At 33.5% G+C, this 13712-nt stretch overlaps 1 protein-coding gene across 4 annotated transcripts in view; it reads left to right on the top strand.

Annotated features, from left to right (window-relative positions):
* The window catches only part of MIA2 (MIA SH3 domain ER export factor 2), a 109106-nt gene that overhangs the window by 80928 nt on the left and 14466 nt on the right, over nt 1-13712 (top strand). For all 4 annotated transcript variants that reach the window (XM_082647865.1, XM_082647866.1, XM_082647867.1 and 1 more), the window contains 4 exons: nt 1305-1372; nt 2604-2686; nt 4342-4470; nt 7675-7833. In XM_082647865.1, the coding sequence (XP_082503991.1) occupies nt 1305-1372; nt 2604-2686; nt 4342-4470; nt 7675-7833 (439 nt within the window). The remainder of the gene's footprint in view (nt 1-1304; nt 1373-2603; nt 2687-4341; nt 4471-7674; nt 7834-13712) is intronic.

The raw sequence follows: 13712 nt of genomic DNA, 5'->3' as shown, positions 1-13712 counted from the left end.
TACAGTTTTTGCTAACCTTTGGGTATAAACTTTTCAAGTATGAATCATTGCCATCAGTTTATTTTTATATTTCTCTGTTGTAGGTATATCTTTAATATATACGATACTATAATCAGAGTAGAACTTACTTTTGACTTAACTATGCATTTTTTTTGCCATATGCTTAATAGTAAATATGTTACACTATAGACAACATTTAGAAATGATTTTAGTTCTGCATTATTAAAAGTGAAATGAATTGGTATTTTGTTAACTAAAATTGTTATGGTGTAGTATTCTTTTTTGTTAGTACAAAATTGATTATATAATTATATATCAGAAAAAGATTCACACATGGAATCTTTTTGATATTGAGTGCTAAAATGTGGTTAAGCTACATTTTTGGTGAATATTTGCCCAGTTAAAATCAATTCTCAGGTGCAGTTCACCATTTTAAGTGAACACATTTGATAATATAGTTCTTTTTACTTGTAAAAAGTTACAGACTGAGTTAATTTACCTACCTTTTTGTGATCGTTACATTTGCTCTAGTGGATTGCATTAATCTGGCAGGTCTGATGTTCCACACCCTGTTGCTTGTAATCTGGAGAGTCCACAGAATAACTGGGAAACATGCAGTATTCTATACAAGCTTAATTTTGCCCACAACTATTTGGGTATATTTCATGTTCTTGGTATAAGTGTAATTTTTTTTTTCTAAAACATATATACTCTGATTTTTATTAAATGAAAGTGTCTCAAAGCAAATGTAAAAGACTAAAGGAATATATCTATACAGTGCTGTGTACTTAATAAACACACAGCATGCTTTGATTATATTCAGCCATTAAAAAAAATGGCCTTTACCAGCTCTGAAACTGTTTTAGACCTTTATAGGTTCACAGAATTATAGTGATTTCTTTCCAGAGGCAGTTACTTTGTTCCATAGCCAATGTGGCCATGCATAATGATCCTGAGTCTCAGTTCCTAAGCTTCGGTCCTGTTACATTGCTCTTGTCATTTTATTTGTATATTTACAGCACCAAATAATGCTAATCCTTGACTTCACATCAAGCTAAAAGCATTTCTTGCAAGTACATGATTAAACTGCAGCCTTACGCTCATGTCTTCTGGTTATATGAAACTCATTCCCTTTTAAAATAATTTTCTGAATTAGAATTTTTTTACATTGAGTTTACTGAAATGGATACTTAGTTACTTAAGTGACTGGGATATTTGTATGCCATTAGTGAGATATTTATATATGCTTATCTTTCATTTTAAGTTTTCATAAATGTTTTTAAAGATATATTATTTTCCTTAAGTTGGCAGCTCGAACTACTGAAAGAAACCTCAATGATTTAAGGAAAGAAAATGCTCACAACAGACAAAAGTAAGTATCTTAGTGGGAATACTTTAAAAACTTTAGTTATGACTTTTATTCTTAGTTGTCATTTTAGTAATTAGTTAATACTTTTATAAGGATAAACAAGAAAGCTTTCAGTGAACCCAACATATCTAGTGGTAAAGTATCTATTAGTTTTGCTAGGAGTTACTAGATTTTTGTTTGAAACACTTGTCTTGGAGAGGTTACTCTAACAGAAGGAAACTTTTCACAGATTCTTTTGTAAAAAGTAACTTAAAAAATTTTTTTTTTTTTAAACCAGTGTAGGTAGCAGGAGATTACCAGAGATGGAGATAGACAGGATGAATCTCTCTGATATAGTACTTCTCGGAGTATTAGCATCTTTTAATGAATAAGTGGATAGAATGTTTATTATTTCTCTTTTTCCCTGGTTTTATTGCATTGGGTGGCATTGCTTTACAATAACAAAATGGATAGGAGGATAAAAGGGTACAGTGTACAATCAAAGGGAAGAGTAAACGCTTTTCTATGAAGATTGTGAAAGTCTTCCCATAGTGTTACAATTGCTTGACAGAATGTACTATTAACATTATCCAGTATTAGTTTTAGTCTTCTTGTCTTTTCTACTCACAAATGAAAACTGAATGATTAAATGTTTCATTTCAGATCTGATGGTGAAGAACTAGAAATAAGATTCTTTTAAAATGTCATATTTTTCAGATAAAAAAATTTAGGAGTAAAATAGTAGGATGAGTTAATCAGATTCCAATTTTATGTTATGATTGGAATCATATGGATAACATAATGGAAAGCATATGGGACTCAGAGCTGGGAGCCCTGTGTTTTAATCCTGGTACTTTCATTTTGCATAAATCATTTAAACTGCTAGCTTCACTTTCCTTAGTTGTAAAATAATAGACTTGAACTGGTTGACCTTGGAGGACCCTTCAAGATCTTTCTAAAATTTGGATTCTGTGATATAGTACTCTTTATACTCTGTTTTTGAAGAAACAAAACAAAACAATTCCAAGCCTCAACAAAACATCACTATTACTAGGCAAAAAGGAACCTGTTACCGCAAAATAAATAGTGGGGGATATGGAAAGGTATTTTGGTCAGAATAATTTTAAAGGATCTGTTTCTCTTATGTAGATATTGAGATAGTGAAGAGTAGCTTGTACTTAATAGTGGCAGTTTCTTGAAATGTGGGTGCTTTTCTTGGATGAGTAACTTAGAGATGTTTGTTCTTTATTTGCAGGTTAACTGAAACAGAGTTTAAATTTGAACTTTTAGAAAAAGATCCTTATGCACTTGATGTTCCAAATACAGCATTTGGCAGAGGTAGTTTTTTTTTTTTAATCCCTCATTTAAAATGCATATATTTTTATACATATTGCATATATAGTTTATATTAGTGTGAATTAACACTGCTAATAAATATTTTAGATTTTGGAGCTAGGGTTCTAATCTGAGTTCTCTCATGGTCTCCCAATTTTCTGAGTTTTGTTCTCTCGCAATAATGTAAATAATGGCTGCCTCCTTTTCTCAGTGGCATTTGTTAAGATAAAGTATGTTTAGTACCTTGAGCTCCTTGAGAAGCAAAGTGCTTTGTACATAGTAAGGTACTCATTAGTTATTTTTTTGGAGAATGAATAAGGATTGCTTAAATGGAATAGCATTGTGACTGTTTATATATTAACTATTCTTTGGAATTTGCTTGAATTATAAAAATAAGAATTAAAACAACTGGTTTTAAATTATTTAAAAGTATTCATTAAAAAGTTGGGAAAACCTTAATAATATGAGTTTTGATTGCTTTAATTATCCCTAAAAGAAACAGTTCTTTAGAAGATGTATTTAATATTTCTGTCCATTCATTAATGAGTTAGCATCTTTATGATCTCATACTATTCCAAATAGTTAAAATTTTTCCAAATAATTTTGGTTGAATTGGAATTAAGCTTCTAGGGCAGTGAAAACAAACTTATTTTTATATAGGTAGATTCCCCTTTTAATAACTGTTGAAAAGTTATAAAAATCACTTTTGAGAGTCCAGTTTCATTAAAATGAAAGTATTTCTACATTAAAAAATAGAAGATTGTTATGGATTTCAAATAGGAACAAAATCTGGAGTGGGGGGAATTATTCAGAAGGAATTTTTATCTGAATCTAAAGCAAAAAAGTCTCAGGGTAAATAATGTTTTGATCTTTTGTTGTAACTATAGTTGAATATTATATAAGCTACATAATAAAATTTAACATGTTTGGAAAAGTGTTATTTTGGTGGCATTTAAGTTTGTTTGTTTTTTGATGTTGATTTTTGATCTTTGAAAGTATAACCATTATTTGAGAATGGTGAAGTTTGTAAAATGATAAGGCTCTTCTTGGTTATATGGTTTATAGATAAAGTGATTTATTTAATGAATTATTTTATGTAAACTGAATTTTCACTGGTGATGAATCAAAAGTAATTTCTGATGTTTCAGAGTATTTTGTGGGTTTTTTTTTCCTACTTTTCAAAATGTGAGCTTTTCTCAAGTAATTCATGGCCCAACACAGCCTATCTGGGACTGGCCCTGATTTAAACAGAGCCCTTCCACGTTACAACCTTCACCAGCTTAAATATCTGGAAACATACTGCCATTAAAAACAAAACAAAACCAAACAAACTTCATGCCCCTGAAGTCCTCTTACTACTGTAAAATATGATGTCCTTTGCTTAATATTGTATGGTTATTCAAGTGTATTAGTTACCAAGGAGATGATGTTTTTATTGACTGAAGTGTCCATTTGGTAGATAGACTTTAAAAACAGAGGGTTCAATATTTAATTCTATCCCATATCAGCAAAACCCAAGGCATGGTTAGTATTTAAGACAGGGATTAAACTTAAATTGGCAATAGAATGACCCGAAGGTAATTGTTGAAATGGGATTCTAATCTGTAGTGTAGGTAATTGAAACTATGAATTTAAATATGCTGTTTTAATTATTCCAGAGCATTCCCCATATGGTCCCTCACCATTGGGTCGACCTTCACCTGAAATGAGAGCTTTTCTCTCCCCTCCAACTTTGTTGGAGGGTCCACTCAGACTCTCACCTTTGCTTCCAGGGGGAGGAGGAAGAGGTATATTGTTTAAACATCTTTATTACTCTAGATTTCTTCCTTACTTTATATTTTCATCTCAACTTATCTTTAAAATGATCTTTAAAATAAACCTTTGCAAAATACAGGCATTCCTTGCACTTATTCTGGGTTACTTTTGTTTGGAAAAGGAGCTCTGTGACATCTAATTTGAATATATTTTTCCCTTAGAAACACTGTTATAATGGATTACATTTTGTTCAAGGACTTGATATATATCTTTTAAAATCATATTTTAACTTCTTAAAAACTGTATTATACTATATATCACTTTATAAAGGATACATAAAATTGAATTTTAATGAAACATTATTGGAATATAGAATTTTAAAAATCTTTTTTACCTTATTATCATGATCTTTTTCATGGTAGAAAATCAACAAGTGAAAGATCCTTTTTTTTAAAAAAAAAACAAAAAACAAGGAATTCAGAAGTGCTCTCTTGAAGGCAGAGTTTTGATGGGAACCTAAAAGAGACCTAAATCATTTGTTAATACTTTGAGAAACTGACCCCAAATTGTCTGCTTTGTTACCTTCTTATGTGTTTTTGAGAATTTCCAGAGCCACTTCAAGCATTAGCTATTGATATTTCTGCATTTACCTCATCAGCGCTTACCCTGATGTTACCTGTATATCTGGAGTTTTACTCTTTTGATCTCTCAACTATATTTTGTTTACTTTGTCAAGTTACTTTAAAATTTTCCCTTGAGTTGTAGCAAAATTCAAACCTATGTATTCCAAAATCAAGAGTCTTAGGTTTTTAGCACCAAATCTGTGTTTATATCATGTCATATTATACACACCAACATAAATGTAATTGAAACCAGTCACATGAAATAGCACTACCCTTACTATTTTTGATGCTTTCTGATATTTTCTATTCAGTTCTATTCCATTTCATTAAAAAAGAATGCTAGTTAAGATTAAGTTAATTTCATGTACCACAATGGGTTGTAGCCAGCAGTCTGAAAAACAGTGCCCTAGAAATAAGGGTATATAATTGGCAAAACTGCAAATGTGAATCACTGGAAGTTGAATGACATAAGTCAAGGATTGCTTGTAGTCAACTGAATATTTGGAATAACAGTAAAAATTACCTTTGATTTCTCCTCTCCTATTTAAATTACTTTCCTTTCTTTTTAAATTACTTTCAAGATACAGTGTGGTTAGCATTTGCAAGTGTGTTTTACTATTCATTAGAAAAGCTACAGAAGTTTTAGGTAAGTTATCAGCAGGTCTTAAAAAGAGTTGTTTTGAACTAAAAGTTTCTGTGACCCACCAGAGAAGAATGACCTTTCCTTTCCTTCCTCTTGTTATCATTTTTTTTTTGAAAGTTTGGATGAGATAGATGTTTGAATAAGGTTGAGTATAGGAAAATAATTTCTTTTTAGAGTAAATTGTATGTAACTTTTGGACTGAATGAAAAATCTTAACCTTTAGCGTTTTCATGTTTGCAGTTTTTCACCTGGTAGTCACTTGGCCTGTACTTTGTTCTCTGGAAGTAAACAATCAGGAGAAAGCCTTTGAATGTCTCCTTTAAAGATCTGTCCTTCACTCTAGACAAACAGCCTAATGGACTCTCGCACATGTCTCATTGGTTTAATTTTCTGCTTTCCCAGCCTTTTTCTTCTAATGAACTGATTAGAAAGATGAACATGCTAGAAGGACTAAGGAAAAGTTGACGTTCTGATATAAAAGTCAGTTGGCCTCCTGACTCTACAAAAGAGAGTAGATAGGACAATTTTAAAGATTACTACATATTAAAAAAAATGGTTATACTTACTTGTACAAGTTACCATGAAAAGGTCATATTAGTTTTAGTCTCTTTTTTTTTTAAGATTTATATTTTATTTATTTTTTACATCTTTATTGGAATATAATTGCTTTACAGTGGTGTGTTAGTTTCTGCTTTAGTCTCTTCTTTTAAAGGAGGTACTGAAATGTGGGAAGCATTGTAGAAAGATTTCTATTAAAACAATTTTTTTAAAACTGTTTTTTGAACTCATTCCCCCCTCAATGACAGATGAAGTATTAATTTATTTTGTTATTTAATGTTAAAAATTTTTTAATATTTTTCATTTTAATTGAATATGGGTTATTAATTGAGGTACCATTCTTTCTGTGATCATAGGAAAGGAACTTTAAAATGATTCTCCTTCTTTATAAATGTTAGCATGTCAGTTTTTCTTATCCAAATGAGTGTTACCTTGTTCAAACTGTTTATTTCGACAGTGCTGTTGTTTTTGAAACTCTTGTTTTAGACTCGCCTTCAGAGTTGTGAGCTGTCTTTGAGGGTGAATTTGATATTTAGAAATTGCTAGAAGCCATTTAAAGCCAAATTTATTTGGCAGATATAAAGTTTGTAATCAGACTGGTTAAAATCATTTTGGGGCAGAAGTAGAGAGTCATGTTACAACATTAAGATCCAATTTTTTGAGTGGCTCTTAAGTTAATCTGAGTACATTTCTAAAAGAGTTGTTCTAAAAAAATACTTCGAGGGTTTCCCTGGTGGTGCAGTGGTTGAGAATCCGCCTGCCTATGCAGGGGACGCGGGTTCGTGCCCCGGTCCGGGAGGATCCCACATGCCGCAGAACGGTTGGGCCCGTGAGCCATGGCCGCTGAGCCTGTGCGTCCGCAGCCTGTGCTCTGCAGCGGGAGAGGCCACAACAGTGAGAGGCCCGCGTACCGCAAAAAAAAAAAAAAAAAAAACTTCGAGTCATTTCAGAAATATTGAAATAGGTATATTAGCCTCTAAGATGACTGTTTTAAAGGCATCATGTGCTTTTTGACTATTGGCATATTAGTTTAAGCAACAAAAACCTGATTTTGTAATTATTATATCTGGTATAGACATCTCTTGCTTTGCAATTTACTTTCTACCCTTATTTTTCAGACTTAGTGGTTATAATTTTCAATTTAACCACTGATTTTATGTGTAAATAATGATGGTGATAACATTTAGAAATATTTTATAGGCAAGTGTTTGCTTATGTACATGACAATTATTTTTTCCTTTTTGTCTTAGAAATGGCTTTGGTAGGATAGAGTTACAGTTTAATGTGTCTTAGGGAAACTTTGTTGGAATCTGATTGTTTTTCCGTTTTAAAAAGGTCTGGATTTTATTTGATGGTGGATCTTGTAATACTTTTTTAGATAAAACATAGTTGTATTTTTCTTCTTTAATTAGGCTCAAGAGGCCCAGGGAATCCTCTGGACCATCAGATTACCAATGAAAGAGGAGAATCAAGCTCTGATAGGTTAACTGATCCTCATAGAGCATCATCTGACACTGGGTCCCTTTCACCTCCCTGGGAACAAGATCGTAGGATGATGATTCCTCCATCAGGTATGGAAAGAGTATGTTAGTATGTTTATTTGAAAGGCAAGCAGTATGTGCAACATACAGGAATGGAAGAAAAGAAGAGAACGTGTGTGCCCTGTCTTAAGAAAAGCCATGATATATATTAGAAAACAACAATACACACATTTCCAAATAGAATAATTAGGGATAATTGTTCACATTACAGAAGGCTGTCCTCTCTGCACCCCCCCTGCCCCCCCGCCGCCCCATGGAATGTCTTTATTGTTTTTGTTGCTCATAGAAGTGATACATGTTTATATTTATGTTAGAAAATCCAAACAATGGAGAAATGTATAATTAGGAAAGTGAAAAAAATCCCCCTCATCATCTTAAGCATGCCCTTCCCAGAATTTAGTTTTATATCTTTTAGGGAGTTCCTTTTTGGTATGCATTCATAAACCTAGGTATACCAATTCCTTCATCACTTCTGTGCAGTTATACTATTCACCTTCTTGTAATTGTCTTTATTTTTTTAAATTTTATTTATTTATTTTTGGCTGTGTTGGGTCTTCGTTTCTGTGCGAGGGCTTTCTCTAGTTGCGGCGAGCGGGGGCCACTCTTCACCGCGGTGCACGGGCCTTTCACTGTCACAGCCTCTCTTGTGTGGAGCACAAGCTCCAGACGCGCAGGCTCAGTAGTTGTGGCTCACGGGCCTAGTTGCTCCGCGGCATGTGGGATCTTCCCAGACCAGGGCTTGAACCCATGTCCCCTGCGTAGACAGGCAGATTGTCAACCACTGCGCCACCAGGGAAGCCTGTAATTGTCTTTTTACCTTGAACAGTATATCTTAGATTAATTGCCAAAATAAATATATTTACCAGAAGACTCACAGTAGAACATCCTGAAGTAAGGCAATAACTGCTGTTCTCCTGATAGAACTAAAATCTCCCCTACTTTCTCAAGGGATGTATTTTAAATTATTCAGCTTGCTAAACTTTTATTTATGCATAGTGTTTCACGGACAGACACTGTTATGTAAAATGAACTATGCCTGCTTTGTATAAATTAGTTACAATTAAAAAAATATACTAGTTCAGATTGCTTCCTGAGGAGTTGGAGGTAAGAATACTGTGATAAACAAACCTTTAATTCCAAGAATTAGCCTTTGCTTTGATAGTGTGTATGTTCTATGAAGTGGTACCTCCTTTGGTTTGATATCACTTTCCTCGGCTTGATATCACTCGAATATCAGCTTCATAAAGACAGAGATTTGTGTCACTTTAGTTCACTGCTGTATCTCCAGCACCTAGAACAATGCTGGACCTGTAGTACTTGCCCAGTAAATATTTGTTGAATGAATGAATACCCCAATAATTCACAGAAAGCTGAATATTTTTTCTCATTGTTTTTATATTTAGAAATATATATGCTGTGACTTAAAAACTTAAGAATCTGTTAGCAGGTGGCATAGAACATCCTTTTTTCAAGGACTTTTTCTTGAGTAACTTTCATTTTAAAGTTTAGCTGTGATAAAAATAAAGATTAATAAACTACAGCCCCTTTCTTAAGGAACTTGATTTCAGGGTTTTGTTGGATATCATATTTCTGTATATCTTTGTAGAGGACATTCCTTTTGAGAATTTACAAGCTGTCAGTACCAAGAGTCCCTGTCACATGCTCTGCCTACCTCCCCAAGTATTATCCAGTGTAGTGATTCTCAAACTTGGCTTATCATCAGAAATAATCTAGGGAACTTCAAAAAAAAATGCAAATACCTGGGTTTCACCTCATTACACCTTTTTTTTGGGTAAATTTTATTGAAGTATAGTTGATTTACAATGTTGATTTATATTACACCTTCTGAACATGAACTCTGGAGGTAAGCTCTGTATTTCTAAAAAACTCCCTGGGAGGTTCTGAGGATTAGCTAAATTTAAGAACCACTAATCTATTCAGTGCCCTTACTAAATGGAGAAGGGCATTGAGTCCCTGAAGAGATTAGCTAACAATCTTAGGTTAAAACAGCCAGGTGAGGAGCTGAGACTAGAGCTCAAATAGTAGTGACTGTTATCCATAAAATTGGAACAAATTTTACATGTCCTTTAAAAACTGCCTGAAACCTGTAATTTTTCAGACATTTCGGTGTTGTCCCAGGTCTCAGTCTCTTTTCATTTTGTTTCCAATTTTTTTCCCTTCTTTTTTCAGTTGAATAATTTCTTTTGATCTGTCTTCAAGTTTAGTGACTCTTCCCTCTGTCACTTCCAGTCTGCTGTTAAGCCCATCCAGTACAATTTTATTTTAGGTATTGTATTTTTCAGTTCTAGAATTTCCTTTTTTTTTTTAAGTTTTGATTTCTTTGCTGAAATTTCTTACTTTTTAAAAATCACTATAAGTATTTTTTTAAACCCCAATATCTGCTTTAAAGTCCTTGTATGGTCATTCTAACATCAAGGTCATCTTGAGGATGGCCTCTATTAATTGTATTTTCCCTTTAAGAATGGGTCACATTTTTCTGTTTCTTTGTATATTAATTTTGGATTGTATTATAGACATTGTGGAGGTTCAGGATTCTACCGTATTTCTCTGAAGACTGTTGTTTGTTTTGTGTTACAAGACAATTAAGTTGGTGAAACTGTAGACTTATTCTCTCCTGTGGTGGGTAGCAGCTCAAATATCAGTTCAGTTTTTAGCCTTTGCTGAAAACTGCTTAAGTTTGCCTCACGTGTGTGGTTCAGGGGCAGCAATAGACTTGGGCAGAAAACTCAGAATTTTAGGTTCCACTTCTCTGGCTCTCATGAGCTCTGTCCTTTGGTTTTTCAAGCCAGAAAGTTCTGTGAATTTTGACTGCTCTGTGCTATAGTTTGACTGTGGTCTGCTTTCAGGCTAAACTATAAAGGAAAACTCACCCCATATGGGTCCCTTCTTTCAAGTTCCCACTCCTTTCCCAAATCTGCCTACTTTTGTTCATGGTCCTGAGTCTTCAGCTATTTATTTCATTATTTTTAAATTTTTTGATTTTTTCCAGTTTTATTGAGATACATAATTGACACACAGCACTGTGTAAGTTTAAGGTGTACCGCACAATGTGTTGCCTTACACACATCGTGAAATGATTACCTACCATAATAAGTTTAGTGACATCCATCATCTCATATAGATACAAAATAAAAGAAAAAAAGTTTGGGAATTCCCTGGCGGTCCAGTGGTTAGGACTTGGTGGTTTCATTCCCGGGGCCTGGGTTTGATCCCTGGTCGGGGAACTAAGATACCACAAGCCCCGTGACTCAGCCAAAAAAAAGGAAAAAATTTTTTTTTCCCTTGTGATGGGAACTCTTAGTATTTATTGTCTTAACAGTTTTCCTATGTATCATACAGCAGTGTTAACTACGGTCATCATGTTGTACATTACATCCCTAGTACTTATTTATTTTATGACTGGTGGTTTGTACCTTTTGATCCCCTTCACCCAGTTTCCCTTCTCTCTCCCCCCACCTCTGGTAACCACAAATCGAATCTCTTTTTCTATGAGTTTGGTTTTTGGTTTTTCAGATTCCACATGTAAGTATGATCATGCAGGATTTGTATTTCACGTAGCATAATGCCCTCAAGGTCCATTCATGTTTTCACATATGGCAAGATTTCCTTCTTTTTTATGGCTGAATAATATTCCATTGTTTGTATGTGTATATACATTTTCTTTATCCATTCATCCATCAATGAATTCTTAGGTTGTTTCCATGTCTTGGCTATTGTAAATAATGCTGCAGTGAATATGGGGATGCAGATATCTTTTCAAGTTAGTGTTTTTGGGTTTTTTTTGGGATAAATACCCAGAAGTGGAATTCCTGGATCATATGGTAGTTCTATTTTTAATTTTTTGAGGAACTTTGATACTGTTTTCTATAGTAACTATACTTCAGGTAGTTATTTTTTGTAAATTGTCTGGACTTATTATATGTAGGAGGGTCAGTCTGTTATGAGCTTACTCTGCCATGGTAGAAATGGAACCTGGTATCCATTATTTTCAAAATCTAACTGAAAATTCAAAATTGTGAGCTTCTGAATCTGCCATGCTAGAAGTGGAACCTGGTATCCATTATTTTCAAAATCTAACTGAAAATTCAAAATCGTGAGCTTCTGAATTAACGTTTTCATAGAAGAGATATATATCCATTCGATAGAGAGTGTTTCCAAATAATGTAACTGATCCATTTGGTTTAACACAGGGGCACCTGTGCCAGTGCTAATCTTAATGAAATAGGATAACTCTACAGAAAGAGCAAAGGAATTTTAGAGACTGTCCTATACTTTACAAATGAGTGGGGTTAAATGACTCCAAAGATTCTACTTGAATTGGAGCAATGCTGATAAATGTATTTAGCTATTAGCCCTGTTTTCACCTAGAGTAAAATTATAAAAATATTCTGTGTTTGCCCTCAGTACATCCCTATTTCATCTAAATAGTCACTGAACAGGTTTCTGGGTTGATTCTTTTATTTTGTATTACTCTTAGCTAATTGGTAAATTAGAACACTGAATAAGGAAGGAGGAGACCTAGGTTTTTATCATAACACTGATATTAATTTTTTGTATAATCTTGAGTTTTTCATTTTACCTGTCACTGTTTTCTCAGCTCTAAAATGTGGACTTGCATAAAATAAGAGATGGCAATAATCTAATCTCCCCCTACGTACATTTTATATTATGTTGAATTATCAGGACTCATGAAGAGTCCTGCTTTCTAGTAATAATTGTGTCTTTAAGATTTTTCTTAAATTTTAAAATATTTTAGTTTAAAACACTTGTGTTAAAAAATAATGACAACGAGAATAACTAAATTTCTGAATGATGTGGCCTCCGTAGTTGTTTCAGATTTTCTGTAATTTAGTCCTATTAAGCATACTTTGTAAAATTCATATATTCCCTTAACATGTTAGTACCTGGCCAAAATTAAAAAAAAATTTCTTTACTTAAGATGAGTAAGCAGAAATAATTTTAAATGATTCTATAATTCCAAGGAATCATTTGTTTTTGCACTGTTAAATACTTCGGGGTGGGGGGAATGTTCTTACCTTATATAGTCAAAAAAGATATACTCTAACTTGTCTTTTTCCTGTATATTATATTTCAGATATTTTTATTACTTAGAAGTTTTGTTAACAGTATAGATCTAGTTTCTTCAAGTAATCAACATTTTATTTTCACTATTTTTAGCTGCAAATCAATCTTTTAATAGACCAATATAGGTTTTAATCATCTTTTCTTCCAGAATTCTGCAGTGTAATGTATATGTTCATCTAACATTCTTTTATGTGTTTATAATTTAGAGTGCATGTTGTAGAGCAAGAATGGTTCAGCTGAAAAAGTATTTGGACTGGAAATTAAGAAATTTGGTTTCTAATCTTCACTCTTTTTAATCGTTTTATGTGTTTTGAAACTTGTTTTATCTCTTTGGACCTCAGTCCTTATATACAGTGAGAGAGATGAACTGAGTGAGCTGTGTAATCTGTTTATCTGAGTAGTAGAAAATTTAGTTAGGTAGGGCTTCCCTGGTGGCACAGTGGTTGAGAGTCCGCCTGCCGATGCAGGGGACACGGGTTCGTGCCCCGGTCTGGGAAGATCCCACATGCCACGGAGCGGCTAGGCCTGTGAGCCATGGCCGCTGAGCCTGCGCGTGCTCTGCAACGGGAGAGGCCACAACGGTGAGAGGCCCGCGTACCGGAAAAAAAAAAAAAAAAAAAGAAAATTTAGTTAGGTATTAATGGTTAATGCTGAATTTGTTAGATAATGTTCAATCTAGTTGGTAGACCAAATAGCGTATTGTAATATACAATGTTAGTAAAACCAAAGACTATTTACACATTCTTTTCTAAACCTAATTGATGAACATACCTTTTTCAGTTCTTAAAAACTTCTTATTGGGA

Source organism: Grampus griseus (assembly GCF_964374135.1).
Source record: "Grampus griseus genome assembly, chromosome: 2".
NCBI classification, from domain to species: Eukaryota; Metazoa; Chordata; class Mammalia; order Artiodactyla; family Delphinidae; genus Grampus; species Grampus griseus.
This window is presented reverse-complemented; position numbering and strand designations above follow the sequence as displayed.